The sequence below is a fragment of the Tamandua tetradactyla genome, chromosome 7 (assembly GCF_023851605.1).
Source record: "Tamandua tetradactyla isolate mTamTet1 chromosome 7, mTamTet1.pri, whole genome shotgun sequence".
Classification (NCBI taxonomy): Eukaryota; Metazoa; Chordata; class Mammalia; order Pilosa; family Myrmecophagidae; genus Tamandua; species Tamandua tetradactyla.
In genome coordinates, this window is record NC_135333.1 from 73,403,413 (window position 1) to 73,431,127 (window position 27,715).

General features: G+C 36.4%; 1 protein-coding gene and 1 long non-coding RNA gene across 4 annotated transcripts in view; one reads left to right on the forward strand and one right to left on the reverse strand.

The window, feature by feature from the left end:
• The window catches only part of LOC143691510 (uncharacterized), a 93,097-nt gene extending 71,073 nt beyond the window's left edge, over positions 1 to 22,024 (forward strand). The window contains exons 4-7 of one of the 3 annotated variants that reach the window (XR_013179545.1): positions 17,907 to 17,939; positions 19,508 to 19,534; positions 20,970 to 21,032; positions 21,914 to 22,024. This is a non-coding gene — a long non-coding RNA (uncharacterized LOC143691510). Of the gene's footprint in view, positions 1 to 15,103; positions 15,226 to 17,906; positions 17,940 to 19,507; positions 19,535 to 20,969; positions 21,033 to 21,913 lie in introns of those variants that run through there. The other 2 variants (XR_013179546.1, XR_013179547.1) reach the window with 2 other exon arrangements.
• Positions 22,025 to 26,701: 4,677 nt separating this feature from the next.
• Positions 26,702 to 27,640, reverse strand: LOC143689783 (taste receptor type 2 member 7-like). The gene has a single exon (XM_077167922.1). It carries the CDS (start codon positions 27,638 to 27,640, stop codon positions 26,702 to 26,704), a length of 939 nt encoding a protein of 312 aa, XP_077024037.1.
• Between the last annotated feature and the right edge of the window lie 75 nt (positions 27,641 to 27,715).

Below are 27,715 nucleotides of genomic sequence, written 5' to 3' on the forward strand. Positions count from 1 at the left end.
ACTGACACCAAGGTCATACAGTTATCAGTTCTAAAGAGCAGTGAGTGAAAGTAAAATTACATCTGGTAGGAAAGCCTGCAATTAAGGAATAAAGAAAAGGTCAATTATTAGGTAAGAGCAGCTAAATGTCAAATTTAGCCAGATAGGGCTATATGAAGTTAAGGGTTGGAACCAATCAATTACTGGATGACAAGAAGGCAGGTGCCAAGAGTTGATTGGAGCAAAAAGTAGACTTGAGGTCATGGTTAAAAGCCAAGATCAAAACCTGGCAGAAGCAAATAAAGAAGCAGGAAATTGAGGCTTGAGGCAAATATGTGGGGTGGTCCTCATTGATTCTGTCAGACTACAGCTTGCAGGCAAGGTCTTCATTTTTATTAGTATTTGTTAACTATAAAAATAATATGTGGTCCTTATAACAAAGTGGTCCTGTCTACCTCCATGACAATAATCTCATTTCCAGAAAAAATCACTGGTAAAATTTTTTTTGTCTATATTTCAGATATTTTCTGAACACAAATCTCTTTCTTTTATATAGAAATCAGATCATGTTTATCTTTGTTTTCATTTAAAAATATAGTTTGGATAACTTTCTATATCCATGTATCTCTAGCCTTGAATTCTTTTTAAATAGTTGAGTCATATTTTTGTATTGGTGATCCATAATTCATTTACCAGTTTGATCAAATTATATTGTTTCCAGAATTTTGCTCTTACAAACAGTACTGCAATAATCTTTCCTATTTTTTATTTCCTTATTTATACAAAAATACATGCAGGAAAAATTATAAGAGTGAGATTTCTGGATAAAACATCAGGTGCACTTTACAGTTTCATAGGTCACTGTTGGAGATTTAATCATGCCCCACATACTAAGGGTACATCTTAATCCAAAATTGCTGAAGTCCTTATAAGCAAAGAAATTTGGATCTGGAAGGAGTTAGAAACTGGAAGTCAATGGAACCTGAAAGAGAAAGGAGAAGATGGTATCATATGCATTGCCATATGAAGGAAAAGCCAAGGAATTCCAGAGATTGCCTGCCAGCCAGCCAAAAGATACTGACTCTAGGAAGGAACATGCCTTCCAGACTTGATTTGTGAGTCAATAAATTCCTTTGGTTAAGCTAACCCATTGTATGATATTTGTTTTAGCAGCTAGGAAACTAAAACAATTAAAACAATTTTGGGGTACCAGAAAGTGGGGTGCTGCTACTGCAAATACCCAAATATTTGGAATTGGGTAATGAGTAGAACCTGGAAGAATTGTAATGGGTAGAAGCTGGAAAAATTGTGAGGTGCTTGATAGGAAAAAAACCTTATATTTCTTTGAAGAGACTTTAAATGATAGACATGTCATGGGAAATTGCAAGAAAGGCAATCCTTTTTATAAGGTGGCATACAACTCGGCATTGAATTGTGTTCTGAAGTCAGTTGGAAGGCAGAACTTGTAAGCAAGGTATTTGGATTTTAGCTAAGGAGATTTCCTAGCTAACTATGGAAATTACAGCCTGGTTTCTCTATGAAGTCTGTACTTATAGTGAAATGAGAGAAACAAGAGATAAACTGAGGATTGGACTGTTAAGGAAACCAGCAATGCATAATTTGAAAAATTTGCAACCTATCCATAGGCTATGAGGCTATGAGAGTAGGGCCAGAGTAGCTCTATTAGGGACCTTCCCGAGCTTCTAAGAAGTGAGTCTCTGGAGAATCAAGATTGGAAATGCAATTATCCAGGATGGATCTGTGGAAAATTCTATTGTCTTATGGTTTAAACCTGCTTGAAGTGCATGCAAAGCCAACAAGACTTTTGAAAATTTTATATAAGGAGAACCACTGAAGCCTGGAATGAAAGGAACAGAGAAGGGATGAACTGAAGAAAGAATGACTTCAAGGACAGAACCATGGAAGCAAAGGTCTGGACTTGAAAAGATCTTTGTGGGCCAAGACAGCAGGTCTATCCGTGTATATGGCAAAGATGGGTGCAGCCATCTTAGGAGGGGTGGCTCTTGCACCTTGTTGTTTGGTGTTCCAGAGTGTGGTCACTGTGCAAGTTTACTTGGAAGAGGAAGTACTGCCACTCAATCAGTCCCAGAGGACAAAACATCCGTCCAGAGATAAATCTCAGATCCTGAAATCTAAAGGAGTTTTCCCTGCTGGGTTTCAGCTTTGTTTGGTATGTGATCCCTGTTTTCTTTCCAATTTCTCCCTTCTGGAACAGGAATGTTTACACTATGCCTGCCCCACCATTGTAGATTGGAAGAAGACAACTTGTTTTCTAGGTTTCACCTGTCTTTCAGGGAGGAATTTTGCCCCAGGAGGGAACACATCCATAAATTATTTTGATGCAACTTTGTACTTAGCATTGTAACTGAACTGATTTAAAGCTTTTAGGATGTTGTGATGGAACAAATGTATTTTGCATGTGGGAAGAATGTGGCTTTTGGGAGTCCAGAAGACAAACTGTTGGGGATTGAATTATGTTCCCACTAAAAAGCATGTACACATCCCAAGCCCTGATCCTGCGGTGTGAACCCTTTTGTAAATAGAAACTTGGCAGATATTATTAGTTAAGGTGTACCCAAACTGAGTAAGAATGGACCTTAATCTATGTGACAGAAAAGCCAAGAAACCTCAAAGGTCACTGGCCAGTCAGAAGATACCCATCCTGGGAGGAAACAAGCCTTCTAGCCTCTGATACCATGGGCCTATAAATTCCTGTTATTAAGCCAACCTGCTGTACAGTATATAGCAGCCAGAAAACTAATACAGTCATACACCTTACTTTCTAAAAATTGTAAAAATTTATTGATTGTTCTCCATATGCTCTCCAACATAGTTTTAAATTTCATATAGTATACAAAATTCATGATTAATTAATTTAAGCACATTTCTTGGTTAAAGGACAATAGACCGACAGAAAAATGTACAAATCATAATTATGCAGGTGACATAATTTTACAAGGAGGTTATACCCATGTAATTATGACCCAGCTCAAGAAATCGTATATTATAATATTCCAAAGGGACCCACTGTGCTCTTGCCCAAGTACTACCTGCAGTGCCTCTCCACACGTAAGGGGAGCCACTATCCTGATGTCTTTCCCTAAAGGTTACATTTACCTTTTTAGAAATTTATTGAATAATAGAGCATAAACTCTTTTTAATGTAACCTTATTGTGATATATTCATGTACCAAATAATCCATCCAAAGTAAAATCAGTGGCTCACAGTATCATCATATAGTTGTGCATTCATTAACACAATCAATTTTAGAACATTTTCATTACTCCAAGAAAAATAAAAAATAAAAAGAACATCCAAAACATACCATACCACTTATCCCCCCTTATTATTTATCTTATTTTTTGTCTTTATTTTATTACTCATCTGCCTGTACACTGGATAAAGGGAATATCCAGCCACTAGGTTTCACAATCACATGTGAAATAAAAGCTATATGGTTATGCAATCATCATTGAGAATCCAGTCTACTGGATTACTAGTTCAACATTTTCAGATGTTTCCTTCTAACTATTCTAATACACTAGTAACTAAGAAAGAATATCTAAATAATGCATAAGAATAACTTCCAGAATGACCTCTCAACTGCATTTGAGCATGTACTGTTTTGAGTTAGGCTTTTTTTTTTTTTTCGCTCAACCTTATGTTAGGAGTGTAGCAGAAGTGTGTTTATTTTCATTGCTGTTTATTATTCCACCTATGAATACACTGCATTTATCCATCCATTCTATTGATAGAAGTAGGTCATTCCTTCTTTGGTTTATTTCAAACAATGCTGCTAATTATTGTACATATCATTTGGTGCACATATATTATTGCTGTGTATATATATCTCGAACTAGAATTGTTAGGTTATAAAGTACGGCTTTGTTCATGTTTAGTATGTAGTGCCAATTTGACAAGGTTCTTTTATCAGTTTGAATGAACTACACCAAACTTTGTTTTGTTTTGTTTTGTTTTAAAAACTTTTTTTAATCATAAAATATAACATATATACAAAGCAAAGAAAGGAAAAAGCAATAATTTTCAAAGCACACGTCGACAAGTAGTTAACAGAATAAATTCCAGAGCACGTCATCCACTACCATTTCACCAAGTCAAGATTTTTCCTTCTAGCTGCTCCAAAACACCGGAGTCTAGAAGGACTATTAATATAGCGATTCAGCAGCCATACTCTTTTATTAAATCCTATTTACTCTTATACCTCCTCCTCCAATCCTTCTCCCAATGACCATTTTTACTTTTTAATGTTGAGAAGGGGTACACCAAATTTTTAACCCTTGCTGATTTAATAATTGGAAAAGAGTCTCTTAGCTTTAATATACAGTCCTTTAATCTTATGTAAGCTGACTACAATTTCTTATATATATTAGACCAGTTTGAATTATATGACCTTTCGACTACATCATGAATGAAAATAATTATATTTTTAGGTATTTTGTTTTATTTTGCTTTTTTGCTGACATGTAACTAGTTTGAAATTTTATTGTTATTGTTTTGCCCTTTCACCTACATGGACATTTTCATCTGAGAAATTTTTCTTCCAAATCTAAATTTGATCTTTTGCTTCTATGTCAAATTATCTATTTGTTGATTGCCCATCCTCTTGCCTTTTCTGTTATCACTTCAAAACTTTCATCTCTATGATCTTCCTTACTGCATTCTGGAAACATAATAATCATCATAATAACTAGCATTAATTGAGCACTTACTTAATGCTGGACACTCTTCTATGAACTTGACATACTTTAAGGCATTAATCCTCATGATAACCCAAAGACATAGGATCTATGACTATTTCCTTTTTACCCATAAAAGAATAGAGGTCAGAGAAATATAATAATTTCCCCAAGGTTATGTAACTAGGAAGTGCCAGAATTAGGATTTGAATTCACCTGTCTAGCTTCAGATTCCTGACTTTCTGTGGACATTCTAAACTACCCTTGATGTTCTAATTATAATCCACATGTGATATTTGATTTTCTCATAAATTTCTTTTGCTCCTTACAGCCTCCAATGTGAATTTTAATTTTACTATTGTTCTTTTATTTTCTTTAACAGACTTTCTTTTGTGATCTGCTTCTACTTTTATCTCATCTCATCCTCTCATCTCCTGAAGACTATGTTACTCATTCACAATGGCTACCATTCATTCCTCACCTTAATTGACTTATTAATAGTTTCTTCTGTTCATATTACTGAGATCTTACTGGTGACTCATCAGTTATTTTTTTTCTAGGCTCCTTGATTTCTCCAATGTCCTAACTCCTGGTTTTCTCAAAGGTGTCTACAGCTATCTTTTCCTTTCTTCCATTCTCGCCTGACATCCTTTTTGGAGTCTGTCTCATTCACTCCTATGGCTTCTAGTACCTGTAAGTATGTACACATTTGTGACTCCCAGATATTCCATATCAGGTCTAATCCTGAGCAATATAGCAATATACTACTTCCTGTAATGTTTGTTGAGAACCCACTATTTTCCTGGTGCATATGAGACACTAGACATCTCCACCTAGATCTTACACAGGCACTTGAAACTCTAATATCATGATCTCTCTCCCCAAATCTGTTTTTTATTTTCCTTTGTTTACCTGTCTTGGTGAATCCTGAAGCCACTGCTTGTGCAAGTCAAAAAAAGTGAAATTAATCTTAGAAAACTCTATTGACTTCATTCTTTATCCTATTGTTTTTGTAAGACTTCTGAAATAGCTCCTTTATCATTCTTCTTTCTTCATCCCATTATCACTATCTTAACTCAGGGTGTATATTTCCTGGGGAATTGCAACAGCCTACACTCAACAAAGTTAACAAACATTATCTAATGATCTAACTTTTGGTGTGATATTCACTGATGATTTCCCATTCCCTTGCATGGCACACATGACTTTTATCAAGTGACTTTATCATTTATATCATTTATTATTTATCATATCCTTGCCTACATGTCCAGTCTTTTTTCTACTTCAAATTTCTTCTGTCTTCAAACATTATAATTCAGAAATACTCAACTACGTTTAATGTCTCCAATATGGTATGCTCTCTGACACTGCTCTTCCTGGATGTACTTCTCATCTAGCTGTCCACCTGACATTTAACTGTGCTTGACTATTTCCTTTGAAATGCTCTGTCTTCTGTCTCCCTTGATTTCCATAGGCAGATTTGGGGACTCCACTTACTGCTTCACACTTTTATTTATATGTACTGGCCTAAAGAAACATTTGCTTTACAATTGTCTCTGTATTTCCAAGCAGCGTTGTAATCTTCTTGTGGTCAGAAACCTATTTTCATCTTTTCAGCTTAATGTCTAGTATGGGCTTGGCAGTAAGTAAGCCTTTATGATTACTTGTGCTTGGAAAAGATGAAGAGGAGGGATGGGTAAAATCAACACTGATATTGAAGGTACAGAGCCTGGGTTGGTGGAGAAAGAGTAAACATTTGCAAAAAGATAACAAATTCCATTTTGGAAATGTAGGGTTTAAAATATGTGTGAATGTCAGTTATAGAAAACCAAGAATGTAATTGATGTTTCTGATTTTATAGCCCAGGACATAAATATCTCACTAGTAGAACTACAAGATGCGGGCTTTTTTTTTTTTTAGCATTCCCCATCTCTTTGCCAGCAAAAAACCCAATTTATACTTCTTTAGATACCTGCCCTCATTCCTGATGTTTAAGAACCTCAATGATATATGTCATTGTCAATGGTGATAACTTGGTTTGTTTTTTGGTCATTGATTTTTTTTTAATTTATGAAACATACCACATACAAACACAAACATTCTTACCATATGATCATTCCATTCTTGTTATATAATCAATAACTCATGATGATAACTTGATTTTATTCAATTTCTTTTTACTGATATTGGCACAAAGAGGAGTGCTTCTTGAGGCTAGAGAATGCCTCAACCACAGAGTTGGGAGGTAATTTGTTCTAGAAGAAATTGGTATGGCACTTGAATGCCAAGCTGGGGAACTCATTTTGCAACTGCCACTGTTAAAAACTAAGAAATACTCTGCACAGGTTAGAGATTCTTTGAGGGATGAATCATCCAACCCACTAGCTTTTCCTCAGTTAAGGGAACTGGCCTTGGCTTGAAACTGGCTAAAGTCACATGCCCTGAGTTTGCAGCTCTTTGAATTCCCTTATACTGAAAAAGTACTGGGTTCAGAGAAAAATCACTGTCTTTTGCAAATATGTTTTACCAAAGGAAAGAAATATCTCTGGTGCAAAATCATGTGTCTGGTAAAGAAGCAGCATTTGTGATAAAGCAGTATCTCTAAGAATCACATTCAAAAAGATATGGGGAGTGGGGTATAAATACCCACAGCAGTTCTTCACAGCAGTTCAGCCACAGCAGTTCTTTAGGTGAGGTTGACCCCAATTCACCAGAATTTAATCACTACAACTGTATGCCGGATTTGTGCCAGAAATTTCAAAGTAGCGGCCACTGTAATCGGATCACATAACCAATGGCCAATCCAAAACTCAAGTGTGCTTTCTGAAGGAGACTTAGTAGATTCATATTTCCAGAACCACCCTCTTCCTTCTCATTGTAAACTTAGGGCAGCTGCCAGCCTACTTGTTCCATCCCTTTCTTTGCACTTGGATTAACTGTTTTTCCATGGAGGGAGAGATAGTCTTCCCTAACCAGATTCCTAAACTTTGAATCTCAGAGAGAAGGCTTCTTAGTCTCTTCCCCTCCTTCCTTCCCAGAGGATCCCTAGGCAAATTATACAAATCATTCTGAAACCATATACTCAGAATTTTGCACATCAAGGAATATTTACTGATTACTTGGTGACTGTCTCACTCTTTTCATAGTGACAAATGAATTATTATGTCTATTTACCTAAGAAAAGACATTCAAGTGATTAGTCCTATAGTAAGGAGACATGTCTTCAGGTCTTTTTTCTTTCTCGATCACTAGTCATATTTACAACTTGCATAAACATTTGCATTCCACCCCAAAAATAAGCCTACTGCAAGAATGATCTGTATAGATGTGACCATTGAAATGATGGAAATGATTGGTATTGACAAGGTCAAAGTTAGAAGCTTGATGTGTCAGTTAGAACATTCATTCTGCTGAACTTCTAACTATTAGCAATTTAACCTTTTACTTCCCTTCAAATAACAAGATGTCAGGATTAATACAGAAGTTCAGTTGCGCTCTCAAGGAGTAGAGATTTTATTTTCATCTGGATCATAATAAAAATGCCAACTTCATCTTCATGTTGTGACTCAATATCACATGATAGCTGTTAAAGTTTAAGGCAATGTGTCTGCATAAAAGGCAGAGAGGAGAAAGGCAAACAGTAAATGGTGAATGATTATAGCAAAGGTACCAACCAACCCCTTTTAATTTTTTTTAATTTTTTTAATTTTTTCAGTCCACTCATTTTTTTTCTTGATTAGAGAAGTTGTGGGTTTACAGAATAATAGAGCATAAAATGCAGAACTTCCATACCTCACCCCACCACCAACACCTTGGTGGTGTGGAACTTCTGCTGCAATCGATGACTGTACATTTTTATAGTTGTACTACTAAAGCCCACGGTTTAATTAGGGTTCACTGCCTGTGCCATTTAGTTCCATGGATTTTTAAAAAATTTTCATTCTATTACTATATATAAAATCCAACACTTCCCCCTATAATCACAGTCAGTTAACAACTAAATGGAGAAAGAAAAAGCCAGTAAGGGAGGATGAGAAGAGAATAATAAGGGAGGAAAAGAACCTATTGACAGACAGCTTGTAGAAATCATGGAAGAAATTCAGACAGTAATAAGGTAGTCAAAAATGTTAGAGGAATCAAGAGAGAAAATATACATTTGGCTATTAAACATTACTGGTAACCTCAAGAGAGATGCTGGAAGACAGATGGGGATGGGAGCCAGTGAGTTGTAAATGTAAATGTGAAAGGGTTTACATTGTAAAGATCACATTATACGTAAAGGTACTAAATGAATTAACATATTTAAAAATTAAATTTATATCAAGATTAAAGAGTTCAGATGTTTTAAGCATTTAGAACATTACCTAGTATATAGTAAACATATTTTGATATCTCTCTCTCTTTCTCATGTGCATTGCATGAATGAGAAGAGAAAAAATGAAAGCAGCACATGCAGACTTTTCTAAAATAAATTTAGTAATGAAAAGAAAGAAGGGCAATAATACCCTGAAAAAGAGGCAAGATTAAGAGAATATATTTTTGGAAAGGTATGAGGGAACTTGAATAGTCTTTTTAGAGGAAAGAGTCAGCCAGAGATGAAAATGCAAGAACAAACCAAGAAAATAATTCAGAGGCAGGATACCAGGAGAAATGAAAGAGAAGATATGCTGAGTACCTAGCCTCAAAAGGAGGAAGGAAATCTTCTGAGACATGAGAGGAGGTATATATGGGTAAAGGATAGATAAATCCACACATAGAATTCTTTTTTTTTTTTTACCAAGTACAAAACCCCCATAGTCTTCTCCCCATTGAATCAGAATATGTGACAGTATGCATGGAGCATTGTCAGTTGGAAAGCTCAGCTGAACCTCAGTGTGCAGAGTTTTATTGGGGCTCCTGTATGTGGTCATGATTGATTGATTGATTGATTGCCTGAGTTCTTGACCCAGCTCCCCACCCTAAATTACCTTGTTAGACTATCCAGAATAATCCCGGCAAACAAAGGCACTCCTGTCAGGCATAACAGTCCAGGAGCCCGGGGGTTACCTCCCAGAAGCCTAAGGTAAAGGCCAGACCTTCTCTTGGGTGAAGTCTAATTCTTTACTATACAGTCATTTATCTGTGAACTAGACTAAAACTATAGCCATTCTGGTACTTAGTAATATGGCCTATCTTATCTATTTAGCTGTTTCTTCTTTAAAAAAAAAAAATACTGGAGATTTATTGGATCTTTGCATATATTTCACAATTAAAAAAGTTAAAAAAAACTTAAGTCTTTCAATATAGGAAAATGGAATGTCTTTCATTTATTGAGGTCTTTTTTCATTTCTTTCAGCAGTGTTTTGTTTTTTGTAGTTTTCAGTGTTCAAGTCTTTGGTTAAATTTATTCCTAGATATTTTATTTTTTTAGGTGCTATTGTGAATGGAATTGCTTTCTTAACTTCCTTTTAAGATTGCTCATTACTGCTGTACCGGAAGACAAATGATTTTTGTATCTTGTTCTTCTACTCCACCACTTTGTTGAATTTGTTTATTAGCTTTGGAAGTCTTGTTATAGATGTCTTTGGATTTCCTATCTATAAGATTATGTCATCTGCAAATATAGTTTTACTTCTTCCTTTGCAATTTGAATCCTTTTGTTTTTTTCTTGCCTTATTGCTCTTGTTTTGAAATTGGGTCGCAGTGGTAAGTGATACGCGAATCTCTGTTATGATCCTGACCTTAGGGAGAAAGATTTAAATCTTTCACCATTGAACCACTGAGCATGAAGTGAACCATGGGCTTCTCACATATACCCTTCATCATTCTTAAGATGTTCCCTTTTATTCTTAGTTTTCTGAGTGATTTCATCAAAAAAAGTGCTGGCTTTTGTCAACTGCTTTTTCTACATCAACTGAGCGATCGTGTGTGTATGTTTTCCTTCATTCTATTAATGTGGTGTTTTGTTTTTTTTTTTACTGACAAAACAAAACAGCAAACAAACACAAACATTCTTAACATGTCAACATTCCATACCTGGTGTGGAATCAATGGCTCACAGTATCATCACAGAGTTGTATATTCAAACCATGATCATTTGCGTCTATTAATGTGGTGTTTTACATTGATTTTAGTGTGTTGAGCCAGACTTGCTTTCCTGGGATAAATCCCATTTGCCCATGGGTATAATTCTTTAAACGTGTTCTTAGATTTGCTAGTTTTTTATTGAGAATTTTGGCATCTATATTAATAAGGGATATTAGCCTATAGTTTTCTTGTGATTTTCACACATAGAATTCTTATCTGACATCCTTTAATGCACTCACATGGGTGGTAAGTTAGTTTTCTGAGAATAGGAGTTGGGGCTTGGTTGGGCCTGAGTAGAATCATGGGCCAGGTGCTGTGCTAGACACTGAGGAAGGAGTCAGAGAACAAGGCAAGACCAAAGAACATCATCAGTCCTTAGCATGTTTTCTGATGTCCATTTTCCTGTTCTTTTCATCCTAGGTAGAAAATAAATGAAATATGAGTGTAGGACCCAATTTATGCCCATAGCCTCTTAGAAAGATAAAATAATTATGGGTCACTTAATCTAATTATCTATTCATAACCGGAGAGTCCTCTCTACCCTTTATAACAGTAGATATAGAGAAGTCCTCATACAAGGGGGGGATTCCTTTTCTGAGGAATCAAGAGCTTTTGGGATGACAATCTAAGTGGATATCAGTATAGCCTGGTATAAATCTCTACCTCATACAACTGCAGAGGAGCCCAGTGGGCAATTCTCAGATAAAATTAGAACAGAAAAATCTGTTCACTTTGTATTTAATAGAACAAAGAGATCTGTGACAAGATGTCAATTAGAAGTGCCAACCAAGGCACCAAATATACAATAAATTGAGTTGTGAGATAAAACATCTTGGTGGACTTTCAAAAAGGAGAGAATAAAAACTAGTTAACCAGGGTGGGCCTCGGTGGCTCAGCAGGTAGAGTTCTTGCATGCCATGCTAGAGACCCAGGTTCTATCCCCGGTGCTTGCCCATGCAAAAAAAATGGTTACCAAATTTTTAAGCCTGTTTCCTACTCTGATCCATTATAAGAGAGAAGAGATTGAGAGGTGGATTTTAGAAGGATTTTTTTTTTTTGGACAGAGCTATTCTGTGGATCCCTTTGCCTCTCAGTTCTCCGCCACCACCAAGGAAGAGGATCGGATGATGCTTCCCTCTTTACCTTAACGCAAGAAAGAGGCATGTTAAGGGAGACTTCTCAAGCGCTCAATACAAATTACCCAATGTTGGATGATGATGTGTGTATTCAGGTCCATCACAGGTGGTATACAAGCTGTGCTTTGACTAAGGGTACCCAGCCAAGAGACTAAGTGGGGTAGAAATCCAGTCAGGCTTGAGTTTACTAAGTTGTGAGACAGCAGGACTGCTTCTGTTAAAAGAGGGAATCTTCTTTTGATTTGCACAAATGAAAAGAGGGTATCTTTTGATTTTCACAAAAGATCTATGTTGGATACACTGGACTACTAAATCCTCTCTGAGATATCCGAGAACGGTTATGGATAGTGACCTCATAGCTGCTCATGGATGAGGTGAAAAAGGTTTGGCCGAGGTGAGACTGGCCTCCATTCTGAAGATTATCAGGACAAATGATGGGGCAAGTGTTCCCCATAAATCAGATATGGGTTAGCTACGAAAAAGAGCCTATGAGGAGTCATTATAGGTCCTGTCTAATAGGGTCAATTGAAGAAGTGAATGGGATCTCAGGACAAAGAAGCTACAGTGCTGAAATGCAATGAACCAGATAAGAGATATACCTGTTCTCATCAAGGGATTTATAGGTAATGCTATACCAATAATGGGGAGGTTACTAAAGAAGGCATGAATGTGCACCTATGAGAGATAGTCATCCTTGTATATCTATCAGGGCTAGAGAATGGAGGGCCGTCTTATAATAGTGCCAAACAAAAGCTTTTCTGACTCAAAGGACTTAAGGGCAAAGACACAAACGGACATTTGCACACCAATGTTTATAGCAGCGTTATTTACAATTGCAAAGAGATGGAAACAGCCAAAATCTCCATCAACAGAAGAGTGGCTAAACAAACTGTGGTATATACATACGATGGAATATTATGCAGCTTTAAGACAAGATAAACTTATGAACCATGTAATAACATGGATGGACCTAGAGAATATTATGCTGAGTGAATCCAGCCAAAAACTAAAGGACAAATACTGTATGGTCCCACTGATGTGAACGGACATTCGAGAATAAACTTGAAATATGTCATTGGTAACAGAGTTCAGCAGGAGTTAGAAACAGGGTAAGACAATGGGTAATTGAAGCTGAAGGGATACAGACTGTGCAACAGGACTAGATACAAAAACTCAAAAATGGACAGCACAATAATACCTAATTGTAAAGTAATCATGTTAAAATACTGAATGAAGCTGCATCTGAGCTATAGGGTTTTTTTTGGTTTTGTTTGCTTGTTGGTTTGTTTGTTTGTTGTTTTTTACTATTACTACTACTTTTATTTCTTTTCTTTATATTAACATTTTATATCTTTTTCTGTTGTGTTGCTAGTTCCTCTAAACTGATGCAAATGTACTAAGAAACAATGATCATGCATCTATGTGATGATGTTAAGAATTACTGAGTGCATATGTAGAATGGTATGATTTCTAAATGTTGTGTTAATTTCTTTTTTTTTTTTTCTTTCTGTTAATAAAAAAAATAAAAATAAAAATAATAAAAAAAATAAAAAAAAAAAAAGCTTTTCTGAGTTCTTTTCTTTTGGTACCTCCAAGCTAGAAGTTGTCAAAAAGAGCTGCTACTGAGTTGAGAGGTTATCTTGGAGGTTATTCTTACGCATTAAGTAGATATCACCTTGTTGTTCAAGATGTAGCAGAGAGGCTGGAGGGAACTGCCTGAAAATGTAGTGCTGTGTTCCAGTAGCCATGTTGCTTGATGATGATTGAACAATGATATAGCTTTCACAATGAGACTCTGTGAATGTGAAAATCTTATGTCTGATGCTCCTTTTAGCTACTATATCAACAGAAGAGTAGAACATATGGAATAAAAATAAATAATGGGGGAACAAATGTTAAAATAAATTCAGTTTGAAATAGTGGTAAATGAAAGTGAAATAGTGGTAAATGGAAATTCAGTTTGAAATAGTGGTAAATGAAAGTATGAATTAGAAAATTCATACTAAGAAATGATGAATATGCAACTATGTGATGATATTAAGAATTACTGATTGTATATGTAGAATGGAATGATATCTAAATGTTTTGTTTGTTAATTTTTTTAATTAATAAAAAAAGAAGAAAAAAAAAAGAGCTGCTACTTAGTGAGGGAGTTGATATGCAAGCAAAGAAGCAGCTTAACATAGGGGACAGGTGGCTGGCCTACATAGGCCTTAGAATAAAGTTCAACTCTATTTCTATTACATAGAACTGGATATTTGAATATATATTAAAATGAGACTGTGTTGTGACAAACTGATTATTAGTATTTTATTATCTAAGAGTGGTCAGAAAAGTTATGCAACTCCTTGAATTTTTATCCAGAAGAAGGAGAAACAATTCCTCCATTAAATACATTTTAAAGGTGGTAAATGGAGACGAGTAATTTTTACCACCCATGAGTCTCAATTTTTAAAACATGCTAGTTATAGATCATTTGTGTCTATTTGAGCACATCCAGTGATATAAGAAACTAATTTTCTTCTAAATGACTTAATCTATTATTTTCGAGTTTTCACAATTCTGAAATATTCATTTAGATATTATATTGAACATATCCTTTCTTTTAGCTACTAAATGACTCCTTGCATGGCATGGTTTTCTAACCCACTCATTATTCTGATTATTTTTAGTTTTAAGATTTCACAGGCCATTCAAATCATGAACTCAAGCATGTTTTGAATAACTATAATCTTCTGAGTGTGAAGTTGTTTCAGCCTCCTACTGGCAACTGCTTTAATTTTTTTCAAGCCATGAAATTTAGCTTATTCTAGTCTTTCTTGACCTTTTGATGTTCTTTCATTGTGATTATATTTCTGTTATTTTAGCCTTTCATTTCACGGTGATGTTGTTGGTTCAGGCTCAAAGATGACTGAAGTAATTGACATTTGAACAGAGTGAACCATGTTGGATATGGTAATAGAACAGAGAACCACAGTTCTGGACTGAAGATTATAAAAGGGAAGACTATCACTAATAATTGAGGAGGATGAACAATGACTTTAAAGAACTGATTCATAATTATAGTTTTCCCTGGAGAAGTTTGCCAGCCCTTGAACCCAATTCAGCAAGCTGGCTGAGGCCCAAATGGAAAATCAGATATGGGTCAGCAGTGCCCAAGACACAGGTTTCAAAGATGATATTGTCCCCCTTGTTCTTATAAAGGAGTGTGTCTAAGGTTCCTAGAGCATCAGGAGAGAAGGACACCATGGCTTCCTCCAAGATGCTGCTGCTCTTGCTCTCGATGGCCTTGTTGGACCTGAGCTCAGCTCAGAATGTTGAAGATGGTAAGAAGGGGATATCATACAACGGAGTTTGCAGACTGGGTTAAAATTCACAGAAAGGAGTAGGTTCGATTGACTCTTCTCAAATATTCAGTACTTTATTTTCAGATAGTAGGTCAATAAGGAAGAAGGCAGCATTAGTTTCCATTTTCTAATGACTGGGGCTAGTTCTCTGAAGACTGGGCCTGAGTCCCAGCCAGCATCTTCATAGTGCATCTTTTGCTACTCCAACATACACATGGGCTTTTGGAAATTCATTCTGCTTGTGTGAAACAGAGTGAAAATTAAATTAAACTATGAAAATTATGTAGTTCATCTAGATGTGACATACCTTGACATCAAATACTTAAACATTTAGAAATATTAAAACTTTTGATTAAATTTTTATTTCATCAAGTTTTTTTTGACATTAAATAGGCACTATTAAATTCCTCTCTTCATTACATGACTTTTTAAAATACTTGTAGGTCTGGTCATGTGACTGTCAGGCATGCATTTATAATAACTCTAAGGATCCTAGAAATGAACAATTTTAGTCAGTAATGAAGAAATGTAGGTATAACAAAAGAGGAAGTCTAGTTCTTTCTCAGTTTGTGACTCTTTTTACTAGAGCAGATAATCTTTGGTAAGATAATCTCACCAAAAATATCCAGATGAAAAGTAAAAATCAAGATAATGGTTTCAATGATTGCAAGCCTCCAGACATTAGATATTCTGAATGAAACAATGAGAAGTTGGGCTGATATTTTATTTTCTTATCAAATTCTTATCAAAATTAGATTTTCTTATCCTATGTTTTGGCATTACATAGACACAGCCTGCATTAGTTTGCTAAAGCAGCTGGAATGCAATATACTCTAAATGGGTTGGCTTTTATCAAAGGGTTACAAGTTTGCTATTCCAAGATCAAAAAATGTCCAAACTAAGGCATCCAAAGAAAGATACCTTGACCTAAGAAAGACCAAAGTCTGTCACGTGGAAAAGCATGTGGCTGGCAATGACTGGTTCTTCTTCCCAGTTCCATTGCTTCCAGATTTTGATGCCAGTGGTTTCTTCTGTGACAGACATTGGCCTTTCTTGAGTGAAGGTATCTTTCTATGGATGCCTTAGTTTGGACATTTTTATAATCTTAGAACTGTAAACTTGTAACTTAATAAATCCTTTTTAGAAAAGCCAACTCATTTCAGGTATATTGCATTCCGGCAGCCTTAGCAAACAAAAACACCATATACTGAGACAAAGTTTCCACCAATGGGAAAGTAAATTCTGAAATGATAAGATTCATGTGAAAGGCATCTATAAAGGGATAATATACAATAAAAATCCTTTGAGGCTTCAAACTCTACAATTTGTGATGGTTTCAATATGAGATGAGGAATAACAGTAAAATTCTGAGGAAAGATCTTTTTAAAAAATATTAGAACTAAATATTTAGCCTGTGCTTGGTCTTTTACATATAGCTTGCCATTATTTAACTACTGTAACCTTTTGGGGTAGGTATTATCCACATTTACATTTAAACCATACTTTAGATTAAATACTTTGCAGAGCTTACATAACTAGGAAGTGACAAAGCTGTATTATAGACTCAACCCTGTCAGATTGGAAAGCCCACAATGTTTTTATCTTACTCTATGACCTCTCTTTTAGCTTTTCTTCATCTGAAATGACTTATACTTGTCCTAAGTACGTGGAATGGCTGAGATTTTCAAGTTAATATCCTTATTTGCCACATAAAAGTTCTTTTGCTCTACGTGTCTTCTTGTTCCCAAATTGCTTTCCTTCTTGCCTTCTTTCCCCAACTCATTCACTTCTTGAAGGCAGCATAAAAGTCTAATAAATTGCAGTGCTATGTTTCCCCAAGAATTTCATGGAACATTTGCTTATCAAAGTATAAGTTTCAAATAAAAACATAACTAAAAAGACTGCTAAATGTTGGATGCCCCAATATAACATCAAAAGAACCTGCTGATAAAGCAAAGATGAGTTTATTTTTACTGTGGCAAGAGAGAGTGCTATTTTGTCTTAGTAGAGTTTCAGAGCGGCAAAGAAAAAGTCAGGATATTTATAAATAAGGTTTGGGAGTCTGGTTTAAGGACGATTTGATTAGATTAATGTTCATGCGTTAAGAGCTTAGGAAGCAAAGGTTTTGAGATGCTGTGAAGAGAGTCTTGGAGAGTAACCAAATTGCTTGATGCCACTGAAGAGTTGAACAGATTGATGTTTACTTAAATGGATTTGGGGGAAGTTCCTGAAACAAGCACTAGTTATTTGAAACTTTTACCTTAAAGAGAAAGAGTTTTCTGGAATAGAAAAGCCATGTTAATGCAGACAGTAAGTTAAGTGGCTGTAAATTGTTTCAGTTCTCAAATTTTCTCTCTTCTAAGATGGTTCATAATCTTTAATGTGTCAGTAAACATTGTGGCTCTCCATTTCATTATAGAAAACAGAATTAGTTTCATATTTGACCCCCTGTTCACTCTACCTTCAGGATTAAGATTGGGACAAGGGTTCAACAAATTTTGATTTATTGCATCCAAACCTTTTTTTTTTCTCTAAATTTCTCTTAAGCATTTTCTATCTAAACCTATTTGTCTTTCTACAAATGCATAGCTGAGGTCTTTTCGGGTACTGTTTTAAATGTATCTTCTTTTTATTATTATTTTTTTCTTTTTAAATTCTAGTTACTATTTCTGAAGACAATCCTGAAGATATAGGTAAGTCCTTGTCCAAGGGTGAGTTCTTTTCTTTTCTTTTCCTTTTTTTTTGCCTCTCTCTCTTTTTGATTTGTTTTTTTTTAATTGGAGAAGCTGTAAGTTCATAGAAAAAATAATGCAGAAAATATAGAGTCCCATATATTCTCCTATGCACAATTTTCCTTATTATTAACACTTGCATTAGCATGGTGCCTTTGTAACAATTGATGAAAGAATATTATTATAATTTACTATTAACTACAGTACATTAGATCTGACCATTTATTTTGTGCAGTCCTATGGTTTTTAATTTTTTTTTTTTTTTTGCCTGGGCAGGCACCAGGGATCAAACCCAGGTCTCTGTGCCATTTCCTTCTGGCATGGCAGATGGAAATTCTGCCACTGAGCCACCATTGCACCATCCTGTAAAAATTTTTATTCTAGTAACATATATAAACCTAGAAGTTCTGCTTTAACCACATTCAAATATATAATTCTGTGTGTTAATTATATTCACAATGTTGTGTTACCATCACCATCATCCATTACCAAAACTTTCCCATCACCCCAAACAGAAAATTTGTATGAATTAAGCCTTAACTTGCCATTCCCTACCTCCATGCTGGCCCCTGGCAAACTATATTCTAATTTCTGACTCTGTGTATTTGCTTATTCTAATTATTTTATATTAATGAGTGCAAACGATATTTGTCCTTTTGTGCCTGACTTATTTCATTCAGCCTCATGTTCTTTTCGATTTTTTTTCCTTCAGAAATTATCACACTTTTTTCTTTAGTTGTGTTTTGTCTCTTAAAAGTTCTCAAAATTGAATCTAGAGAGTCACTCCAAAGGGGAATAACAGACACTTAAAGTTGTAGTGGTTCTCAGTAATAATGTTTGCTAAAGCTCATCTCTTTTCCTTTCACACTTGGAATCTCTTGTGTCAGAGATCTAACTTGTGTCTGAACATTAGCAGACCATGACCCCCTACTTTTTTGTAAATGCTTTTCTCTAAATCCTTCCACAACCAATGACTAATAATAAAACACAAAGTCTTAAAATTTTAAGGGCATTATCTCCATTGACATAGAAGCAATTTGAAACATAAAGATGCCATGTTATTTACCTAAAATAATAGATTTGTTGAGTCAATGAATTTATAATTGCACCTTATTTCTTGTTCCACTCTGAATTTACTGCACTAAAATTTCATTCCTTTGGTGTAAAGCCTTGGTATATGTTTAAATGATAATTTGCCTCTGAGTAGGTAAAATTTTAAAGGATTATTCATCATACATATTTCAAATGAAAAATCTGAAGTCAGTTTTAATGTTTGAGGGTCAGTGTGAGTAGGAGGAGGAATAGAAAGGGACTAGAGGACACAAGAAAGCTATGGGTTATCAGTTATGCCACTGAAGAAGACTGGCAGAATTGAATAAATGAGTCATCCAAAAATTTTGTTACTTAAAGAAAATGTATTCGAGCTTAAATATTTTTCCAGGTTCCTAATTTGTTGATGACCTTTTCCATTCCTTGTTTATGACATGCATTTCTTTCCTTCTTTTCTTTCTTTGCAATTGCTCCTCAAGAGTCAGAAGAAGCGCCATTAATGCCAAGTGAGTTATTTTTATTATTGAATTATGACTTTTAATTTTCTTTAATTTTTCTAAATAAATTCTAACAACCTCTTCATCATTGCTCTAATCTAAAATTTCTATAAGTTTTACTTCAATGAATAACTCGTTTTAACCATTACATATCCTTTCCCCAACAATTTTACCATGTGATTTAATCTTGCTAGTTCCACATTTCAGCTGGAGCACAAAAACCAAAAAACAGTAACACTGACATCAAAGAGGAGTGGGTTTCTTTACATTTAAGAGCTCTCTCAGGTCCAAGACGGGGTCTCTGCTTTTCTTCTGATTTTTTTCTTGTCTACGGTACCTGATTTTAGTTGTCTTTATGAGGGCATGCCTATTTAGGGATTTCTGAAAGAAATATTGTTTAACTATCTACAATCTTTCCCCCAACAGTAATGAAATAAAATTTAGCACTATTTATTTAACAATCCTGATGGCAGAGCCCTATTCTAGGCATTGGGGATATGAAGGTAAATGACACATTGCTCTTATTCATAAGCAACTCAGAATGTAATGGAAAGTATATCAGAACCATGATCACTGTCAGAAAAGTAGCAAAAGAAGGTATGAAAGTTCAGAGCAGGGTAAGAAAGGGAAGACCCCCTAAAGAACATGGCGTGTTGTCTGGACCTTGGAGAGTGGATGGGTGGGAGAGGGAAGAGTGAAATGCGCAGCTAAATCTATGCATAAATTATAATATTCTCAATAGTCTAGGAAGGTTATATAATCCAGGAAGGCTGAAGTGAACAGAGAAGATAAATTTGCATATGTGGATAGTTTCAGATTGTGGAGGATGTTGTGAATGGCAAATTGAATTTGTAACTTATTTTATGGGCTTTTTTTGTTTTACATGGGCAGGCACCGGGAAACAAACACAGTGATGGTCGTGAGAGCATAAAGTGATTTTGCATAAGGAGACATTTGAGATGGGCTTTATGCATACTTTCTATTCGGGAAGCTGTAGACTTAAAAGTGGAAGGTGATAGAAGAAAGAGGAGAGTGGGAATTGAAAATTGTGTGATTGCTTTGCTATTGGGAAGAGTAGAGTAGCTGACGGTTTCCCCTATTTGATACACTTGTATCAGGATTTTGTGCATATCTACAAATAGACACAATGCTTCTATCTGGTAGTTTTTCTCAAACATAGTGGAAAATCTGAGGGGAGAGTAAATGGTGATGGGGCAAAGAACAGGTGCCAGACTAAATGTATGCACTCTGAACACTGAGGACGCTGGGGATTTTTCTACCTTTCTTCTAGGCATGAGGCCCTGATCACTACCTAATACTATTTAAGCCAGTAAAATATCACCACTCCTTATATTTAGCCAATGGTAGATTCCACAATTGCTTTCTTTTTTAAATGTACAGCTGACCTCTTTCTTTTATCTCAATTTGTGTTCTCTTCCCAAAGCAGATTCAGACACTGAAGAAAGTCCAGATGAATTACAACTTACTCCTCAAAGAGAAAATGGAGGTCAGCATGGCAAGAAAGGCAAAAATGGAAAGAAAGACCGTGGCCGTAGCAGCCAGGGAGGCCAGGAAAGCCCACGTGGGGGTGGCCCAGGAGGCCCAGGAGACCAAGAAGTCCAAGGGGGCCAGGGAGGTCGAGGTGGCCAAGGAAGCCGAGGTGGCCGAGGAGGCCGAGGTGGCCAAGGAGGCCGAGGTGGCCAAGGAAGCCGAGGTGGCCAAGGAGGCCGAGGTGGCCAAGGAGGCCGAGGTGGCCAGGGTGGCCGGAAAGGCCAAGGTGGAAAAGGTGGCCAGGGTGGGCAGCGTGGTGGCCGACCTCGCGACCAGTGATAAGGAAAATGAACTTAAGATGACCCCCAGTGATACTCTAGGTACTACTTTTATTTTTATTCACTAATCCAATGTATTTCTCCTTAAATTCTCTAGTTCTTTCTTCTTGTTTCTGTTCATTTATCTCATTTTAATATCTTGACCTCCATCCCTGGTTCAATTTGTTGCCCAGATTTGTCTTTGCCAGGATTCTCCTTGTCACAGAAAATAGAAAATTCACATTCATAGAAAAGTCTGCTCCATTTCTATAGGAGGAAGTTTTACTTCTACTTTGACCTTCTTATGACTCTCTCATTCTTACACTATCCCAGGGCTTCCCCAAATTCATCTTCCCTCCCTTTCCTCCCCTCCCTTCCCCTTCCCTCTCCTCCCTTCTCCTCTCCTCTGATGCCCTCTCTTCTCTTCATCTCCTTTTCTTTCTCCCTCTTCCCCTTTTCTCTTCCTTCTCCACTCTCTATTCATATAACATCCTGACATTCCTTGATGGTAGAGATCAGGCATAGATCTTGCCCAGGCAGATTTATTACTACTGTCTAAAAATCCTGTTCTTTGTTTCAGAAAGTTGAATAATCATGGAGTTTTTGATGATCATGGAAATTCCAGCTGTGGAAACTACATGGCTTTTCCTTTCTCCAACTTCAAAACATCAATAAAGTCATCAGCACTAAATCCCAGGCCCTTGTTTTTCTTCTAGGACCAGGGTTCTCTGGCAAGGGACAAGAAGAATGGACTAGGAGACACAGGGATTTTTACCGGGCTCCAAATGTTCTGTATCAGTGCACATAGGGAGCTTAGATTTTTTTTTAATTTATTTATTAATTAAAAAAATTAAGAAACCAAATAAAACATCAACATATATGATCAGTAATTCACAATATCATCACTTAGTTGCATATTCATCATTTCTTAGAACATTTGCATTAATTCAGAAAAAGAAATAAAAAGACAATAAAAAAAGAAATAAAATGAACACAGGAAAGGAAAAAAAAAAAAGATTATACCTACCATACCCCTTACCCCTTGCTTTCATTATCACTAGCATTTCAAACTAAATTTATTTTAGCATTTGTTCCCCCTATTATTTATTTTTATTCCATATGTTCTACTCGTTTGTTGACAAGGTAGATAAAAGGAGCATCAGACACAAGGTTTTCAAAATCACACAGTAACATTGTGACAGCTATATCATTATTCAATCATCCTCAAGAAACGTGGCTACTGGAACACAGCTCTACATTTCCAGGCAGTTTCCTCCAGCCTCTCCATTACATCTTGAATAACAAGATGATATCTACTTAATGCATAAGAATAACCTCCAGGATAACCTCTCGACTCTGTTTGGAATCTCTCAGCCATTGACACTTTGTCTCATTTCACTCTTCCCCTTTTTGGTCGAGAAGGTTTTCTCAATCCCTTGATGCTAAGTCTCAGCTCATTCTAGGGTTTTTCTCAATCCCTTGATGCTGAGTCTCAACTCATTCTAGGATTTCTGTCCCACGTTGCCAGGGAGGTCCACACCCCTGGGAGTCATGTCCCACATAGAAAGGGGGAAGGTGGTGAGATTGCTTGTTGCATTGGCTGGAGAGAGAGGCCACATCTGAGCAACAAAAGAGGCTCTCTTGCGGGTGACTCTCAGGCCTAAATTTTAAGTAGACTTGACCTATCCTTTGTGGGGTTAGGTTTCATATGAAGGAACCCCAAGACTGGGCGGGGAGGGGAGCTCAGATTTTTTAATTTTGTGAGGGCTTAACTACCCTCAATATATTAAAAACAAAAAATCTCATTCTTGAGACCAATAAGGAATTTTTACTAAGTTCAGGTAAAGTGAATAGATCAGAAGTTAAACGCTTGCTTACCTGGTTCTTTATTCAGCACTTAGAGACTCATATCAGATTTGGAGGAGAATTTTCAGTAATACTGTAATGATGGGCCTAAACTAAGAATCAAAATTGATTATCTGTACATATTTTGTCTTTTGAAATGGAACCATATGGCTGATTACAGAGTAGTAAGAGAGAATATGGTCATTGCCAATGTCTGCCCAGAAATGCAAGAATTAGACCAACCAAAAACTTGATCCTTTATTCTTTACTATGCAATGCTGCTTTCTGTAGAAGCCAGATTTCTGTGTATTTCTTCCTTCCTGGAACCCAATTAACACCTGTGTTTTAACACATCTACTCAAAACTTGAAAGGCTAAGGACAAAAATGTGCCAATATCCCCCAGACAGTCATTCTGTCCACCTGAAGATTAAGAGCCTTTGATAGTGTGTTCTGACGGCTGCTAAGTGTATCTATCCCAAGTTTTATTCTTGGGAACTAGGGAGATATCCATGGGGTGGATTGTGGGCCCCTTAGAGCCACTAAGGAATTTGTTACCCAGCCATCCTAAGCCTCCACTCTTACTGAAAGATCATAATGACATTTTTTTTACCTTAAATATTTGTTAAATGCAACTTTTTTGAGATAAAGTCACACACCATACAAACGACTCAAAGTATATGATCACTGGCTCACAGTACCATCATATTGCTGGGCATAGCTCCCCATGATCAATTTTAGAACATTTTAATTATTGCAGAAAAGAAATAAAAAGGAAACCCCAATCCCTTATTATTGACCCACAGTATTGATGTTAATGATAGAGTAATAAAATATTACTGTTCATTATAGCCCACAGTTTGTAATAGGTACAGTTTTTCCCATATACCCCTTTATTATTAGCTCCTTGTAATAGTATTGTACATTTGTTCTAGTTCATGAAAGACCTTTTTAATATTTGTACAGTTAATCACAAACACTGTTCACCACAAGATTCCCTCTGTTATATTGATGACATACATGACTCTAAACTTCCCCTTTGCACCACATTCACATACCACTCACACTGCTAATTATTCTCACAATAACATGCTACCATCATCTCTGTCCATTTCCAAACATTTAACCTAGTTAAACATTCTACACATATTGAGCAATTTCTTCCCATTCTTTAGCCTCATTCTATATCCTGGTAACCTATAATCTAGATTTTATGCTTATGAATTTACATATTATGATTAGATCATATCAGTGAGATCATATAGTATTTGTCCTTTTGCATCTGACTTATTTCACTTAACATAATGTTCTCCAGGTTCATCCATGTTGCAGCATGCTTCAGGACTTCTTTCCTTTTTACTGTTGAATAATATTCCATTGTGTGTGTGTGTATATATATATATATATATATATATATATATATACACACCACATTTTATCTATCTATTTGTCTACTGATGGACTTTTGGGATGTTTCCATCTTTTGGCAATTGTGAATAACGTGCAATGAACATCAGTGTAAAAATATCTGTTTGCGTCCCTGGGTATATCCTGGGTATATCCTGATTAGTGGAATCAGATCTCCTGGGTATATCCTGATTAGTGGAATTGCTGGGTCAATAAGGCAACCCAATACTTAGTTTCCTGAGGAACCTTTGAATCTTCCTTCATAGGGGCTATACAATTTACATTCCCACCAGCAGTGAATTAGTGTTCCAATTTCTCCACATCCTCCTCAACATGTGTAGTTTCCTGTTTAATAGTGGCTGTTCTAGAAGGTGTGACATGATATCTCATTGTGGTTTTGATTTGCATCCTCTTAATAACTAGTGAAGCTGAGCATCTTTTCATATTCTTTGCAGCCATCTGTATCTTCCCCTTTGGAAAAATATCTATTCATGTCTTTTGCCCATTTTTTAATTGGGTTGTTTGTCTTTTTATCATTGAGTTGTACATGATGGCATTTTAGTTGCTCTGATACCAGTATCATGTCAAACCCCATATTCAACAGCACTTAAAATACTCATTATCCCTCTTTTTTCCTGTTCACAATTACTCTGACAAATAAGTACAGTTCCTTTTGGGGAGGATTGGGAAGACATTTACCATGAAAGCTTGCAGTGGCTTTGCAGTGTCTTTCCTCCTTGAGACCCAGCTTCCTCTTCAATCAGTTGATTCTGTGAACTCACTTAGAACTGGAAACTTGAGGAGGCATGGCGATTTTCCACTGCAGTGTTTCATTTTTCTCTCATTGTTTCAAATCATTAGTCATTCCAGGAATGTTGATAATCCTGTGATGAGCCAGGACCATGTCATGTTATTCTTTTTTCTCTAAGATGCCTAGTTCTGAGGATATCATAACTTATGGATACATATTTTTTTTGGATTAAAAAAAAATATTTATATTGAGAACATTTCACACACATACAGTTCATACATGGTGCGGTAGTTAGATTCAGTTGTCAACTTGGCCAGGTGAAGGCACCTAGTTCTGTTGCTGTGGACATGAGCCAATGGTATGTGAACCTCATCTATTGCTGATTACATGTGCAGTCAGCTAAGAGGCGTGCCTGCTCCAATGAATGATGTTTGACTTAATTGGCTGGTGCTTCAATGAGAAAGCACAACATAGCACAGCCTAAGCAGCTCAGCATTCCTCATCTCAGCACTCCCAGCTCACCCCAGGCCTTTGGAGATGCAGAAAGAAGTCACCCCGGGGAAAGTCGTTGGAACTCAGGGGCCTGGAGAGAAGGCCAGCAGAGACCATCCTGTGCCTTCCCATGTAAGAAAGAACCTCCGTGGAAAGTTAGCTGCCTTTCCTCTGAAGAACTAACAAAATAAATCCCCTTTTATTAAAAGCCAATCCATCTCTGGTGTGTTGCATTCCGGCAGCTAGCAAACTAGAATACTAACATATCATTCTAATATAACTTTGGAACTCACTATGACAATATATATTCTAATCACAATTTATGTCTTATTTGTGACTATAATCAATATTAATTTCTGCCATATTCATAGAATCCCACAGCATTTGATTAAGAGCTGGAAGAGACCCTATTGAGTCTTTTCCAAAGGTGAAGCTTAGTTGGATGATATGAGAGAAAAAACCTAACTAGGACTGTGAGGATGTGCCAGCTGCTTTTCAAGGGGATGCAACTAACAGCAAGATGCTATTGCATTCATACTGAATTAACCATGCAACTTCGTGTCTGGAGAAATGATTTAGACTTAACCATAAAAATGTCCTCTCTCCTCATTGTTAATATTAGGGTATTAACTTCTATTTGTGCTGAAACATATTTTTAAAAAACTCTGAAGGTAGCGAGGAAGATGAGGAGGGGAAGAAGTTTCTTTGCTTGGCTTCTCTATATGAGAGTCCTTAAATTACAATCACAAGTATATTAAATAATTTTAAGAGTAATTAACCATATGAAACCAATATTTTCCAGGAGTTGAAGAAAATTAAGAAATGTCTCATCTTTCTTTGAGAATGATAGTTTCTCTTCAGATCACTTTAGTTTGTTAGAATTTTCTTGATTTTAGGATATACTTTACTTTCCACATCACCCTTTGAAATGCCTGTCTTAATTTATTGTTCCCCAGAATTAGGATAAATGAGTGGCTTGAGGGATAGATTAGAGCTATCAACTCACCAAACATCACAGTTAATTCAGTCTCTGGCATAAAGTAGCTGGAGGTAGCTACAAGAAAGGCCAAATAGTAGACAAAGAAGAGGAGGAGGAAGGAAATGACGGCTTTCATGGCTCCAAAGTGAGCTGCTGTGCTGGGGTCTCTGCACCCCGCGGCGCTGAGCTGCATCCGCCTGGTGTGTTTCCACAAGGAGAGAATCAGGAGGAGAAATGAGATCAAGGACACAGAAAAGGGGAACAGCGTTAACAGGTTGAGAAGAATCTTGGTGGAGGCATATTGAGCTTTGTTTTCTCTGCATCTCAATGTTAAGTTCTTTTTCCATTTCGCTTTGACGCAAAGCCTGAAATCATCGTTCAAATTCTGAGTGACCGGAAGGCTAATGAACACAGAGAGGGCCAAGCACCCCAGCAGTATCTTGAGAATCACCTTGTCGATCCTCCACTTCATCCAGAGGAAAAGAGGATGGGAAAAATTAGCTATCTTGAGAAAATAGAAGACACTGAGGCAGGTGGCAAAACAGATACTTAAATGATTAGTCAGTGTCCAGAAGAAGTCAATAATTCTCATTTGTTTACCGGTGGCATAGACATCTGGATACAACACCAGTATGAAGCAATCTAGTATTAGTATGCACAGCAGACAAATTCTGGATAGGGCCAGACTTGTGAGGATTAAATCAATGGAGGTGATCTTCCTGTTCTTGATCCAGTCCCTGCAGTTTACCAGTCCGATGAATGCATTTCCTAAGATCCCCACCGCAAAGACTCCAGACACCAGGAACATTAACGTGCTCTCCACCTGAGCTGGCATGGCCAGAGAGAGAAACATCCGGTTTCTAGTTGACCTGGTTAAGTATGATACCGACTGCTCTTTCTTATATTCTGC

What these genes read in the sequence shown, in the direction of transcription:
- LOC143689783 (XM_077167922.1), bottom strand. Translation starts at nt 27,640, where the DNA reads ATGCCAGCTCAGGTGGAGAGCACGTTAATGTTCCTGGTGTCTGGAGTC.